Consider the following 1,268-nt stretch of genomic DNA (forward strand, 5'->3'; position numbering starts at 1 on the left):
TCGTCGACGTAGCAGACGCAGAATGATAGGTCGCCTAGGATGTTATCCATTAGGCGTTGGAAGGCTGCCCCCGCATTACGTAGACCGAAGGTTGAGTATGCGAAGGTGTAGGATCCGAACGGTGTCACGATGGCAGTCTTCGGAATGTCCTCTGGAAATAAGGGGACCTGGAAGTAACACTTGAGAAGGTTAATCTTGGTGAAGTGTTTCGCGCCATCCAACGCATTCGTCTGGTCCTGCATGTTGGGCAGAGGTTAGTGGTCGGGCGTTGTGATGAGGTTGAGGCGCTTGTAGTCGCCGCAAGGTCTCCAGGTCCCGTCAGGCTTCTTTACCATGTGTAGGGGAGATGCCCAGGGGCTCAATGCTTTCATATAGATACCCATGCGTTTGGCGTCCCTCAGCTTCTGGGGCGGGAGGCGGCGGAATTTGGCGTGAGTAGGAGGTCCCATCGTCGTGATGTGGTGGTAGATCCCGTGCTTAGAGGGGGATCCCAGCGATTGGCAGAGCTCGGACTTGATAACGTCAGGAAATTCCTGCAGAAGGTTAGCGTAGGACAGCATCATTACAGCGGATACGAACATTGTGGCTGGGCCGGCTCTTAGGGCATGGAACCGGCAGGTTCCTGTGTCGATGAAGCGTTTTCCAGCAACGTCGACGAGAAGTCCATGGTGAGCGAGGAAATCTGCATCGACGTCAGCGATGGCGAAGGGCTAGGAATACGAACGGCCCATGATAGATATCCTGAGGACCCTAGTCCCAAAACACCGTATGGGAGACCCATTGGCAGCGACGAGCAGGGGGGCGTCTTTGCTAGGACCACGGTCTAGGTCGGCTTGTGACGGCGTGAACGTTGACTGACTACATAGCGCCGGTGTAGACCATGAGTTTATGGTTGGAGACGGTGTCGAGTATTTAAAAACCATTCCTGCTTTTGTTTCATGCATCTGCGATGGTGGTAGGTGGTTTCTTCTAGCGTCATCTTCTAGGGAAATATCATGGTTCCCTACATTTCTTGGCGACGCTGCCGAACTACTGATGGTAGAAACACCACGCTGCATTAGGCTTAGGGCTCGGACGTGTTGGTTGCGGTGGTTTCCTCCTTGCCAGAGCGCTGATCTCGTCGTCGTCGTTGGGAGGTGTTGCTGAAGAGTCTATGGAAGAGCAGCTGAAGGAGGAGAACGAAGACGATACTGATGATGCCCCGAGGCGGGATGCTTTGGAGGCCTCGTGGAGCTTCTGATCCTTCGACAGGAGTTCATTCATTGGAA

General features: G+C 53.9%; 1 protein-coding gene across 1 annotated transcript; it reads right to left on the reverse strand.

The window, feature by feature from the left end:
• Positions 1 to 254: 254 nt before the first annotated feature.
• Positions 255 to 581, reverse strand: LOC137648113 (uncharacterized). The gene has a single exon (XM_068381048.1). The coding sequence runs from the start codon at positions 579 to 581 to the stop codon at positions 255 to 257; it is 327 nt and encodes a 108-aa protein (XP_068237149.1).
• Positions 582 to 1,268: the final 687 nt, after the last annotated feature.

Source organism: Palaemon carinicauda, chromosome 10, assembly GCF_036898095.1.
Source record: "Palaemon carinicauda isolate YSFRI2023 chromosome 10, ASM3689809v2, whole genome shotgun sequence".
NCBI classification, from domain to species: Eukaryota; Metazoa; Arthropoda; class Malacostraca; order Decapoda; family Palaemonidae; genus Palaemon; species Palaemon carinicauda.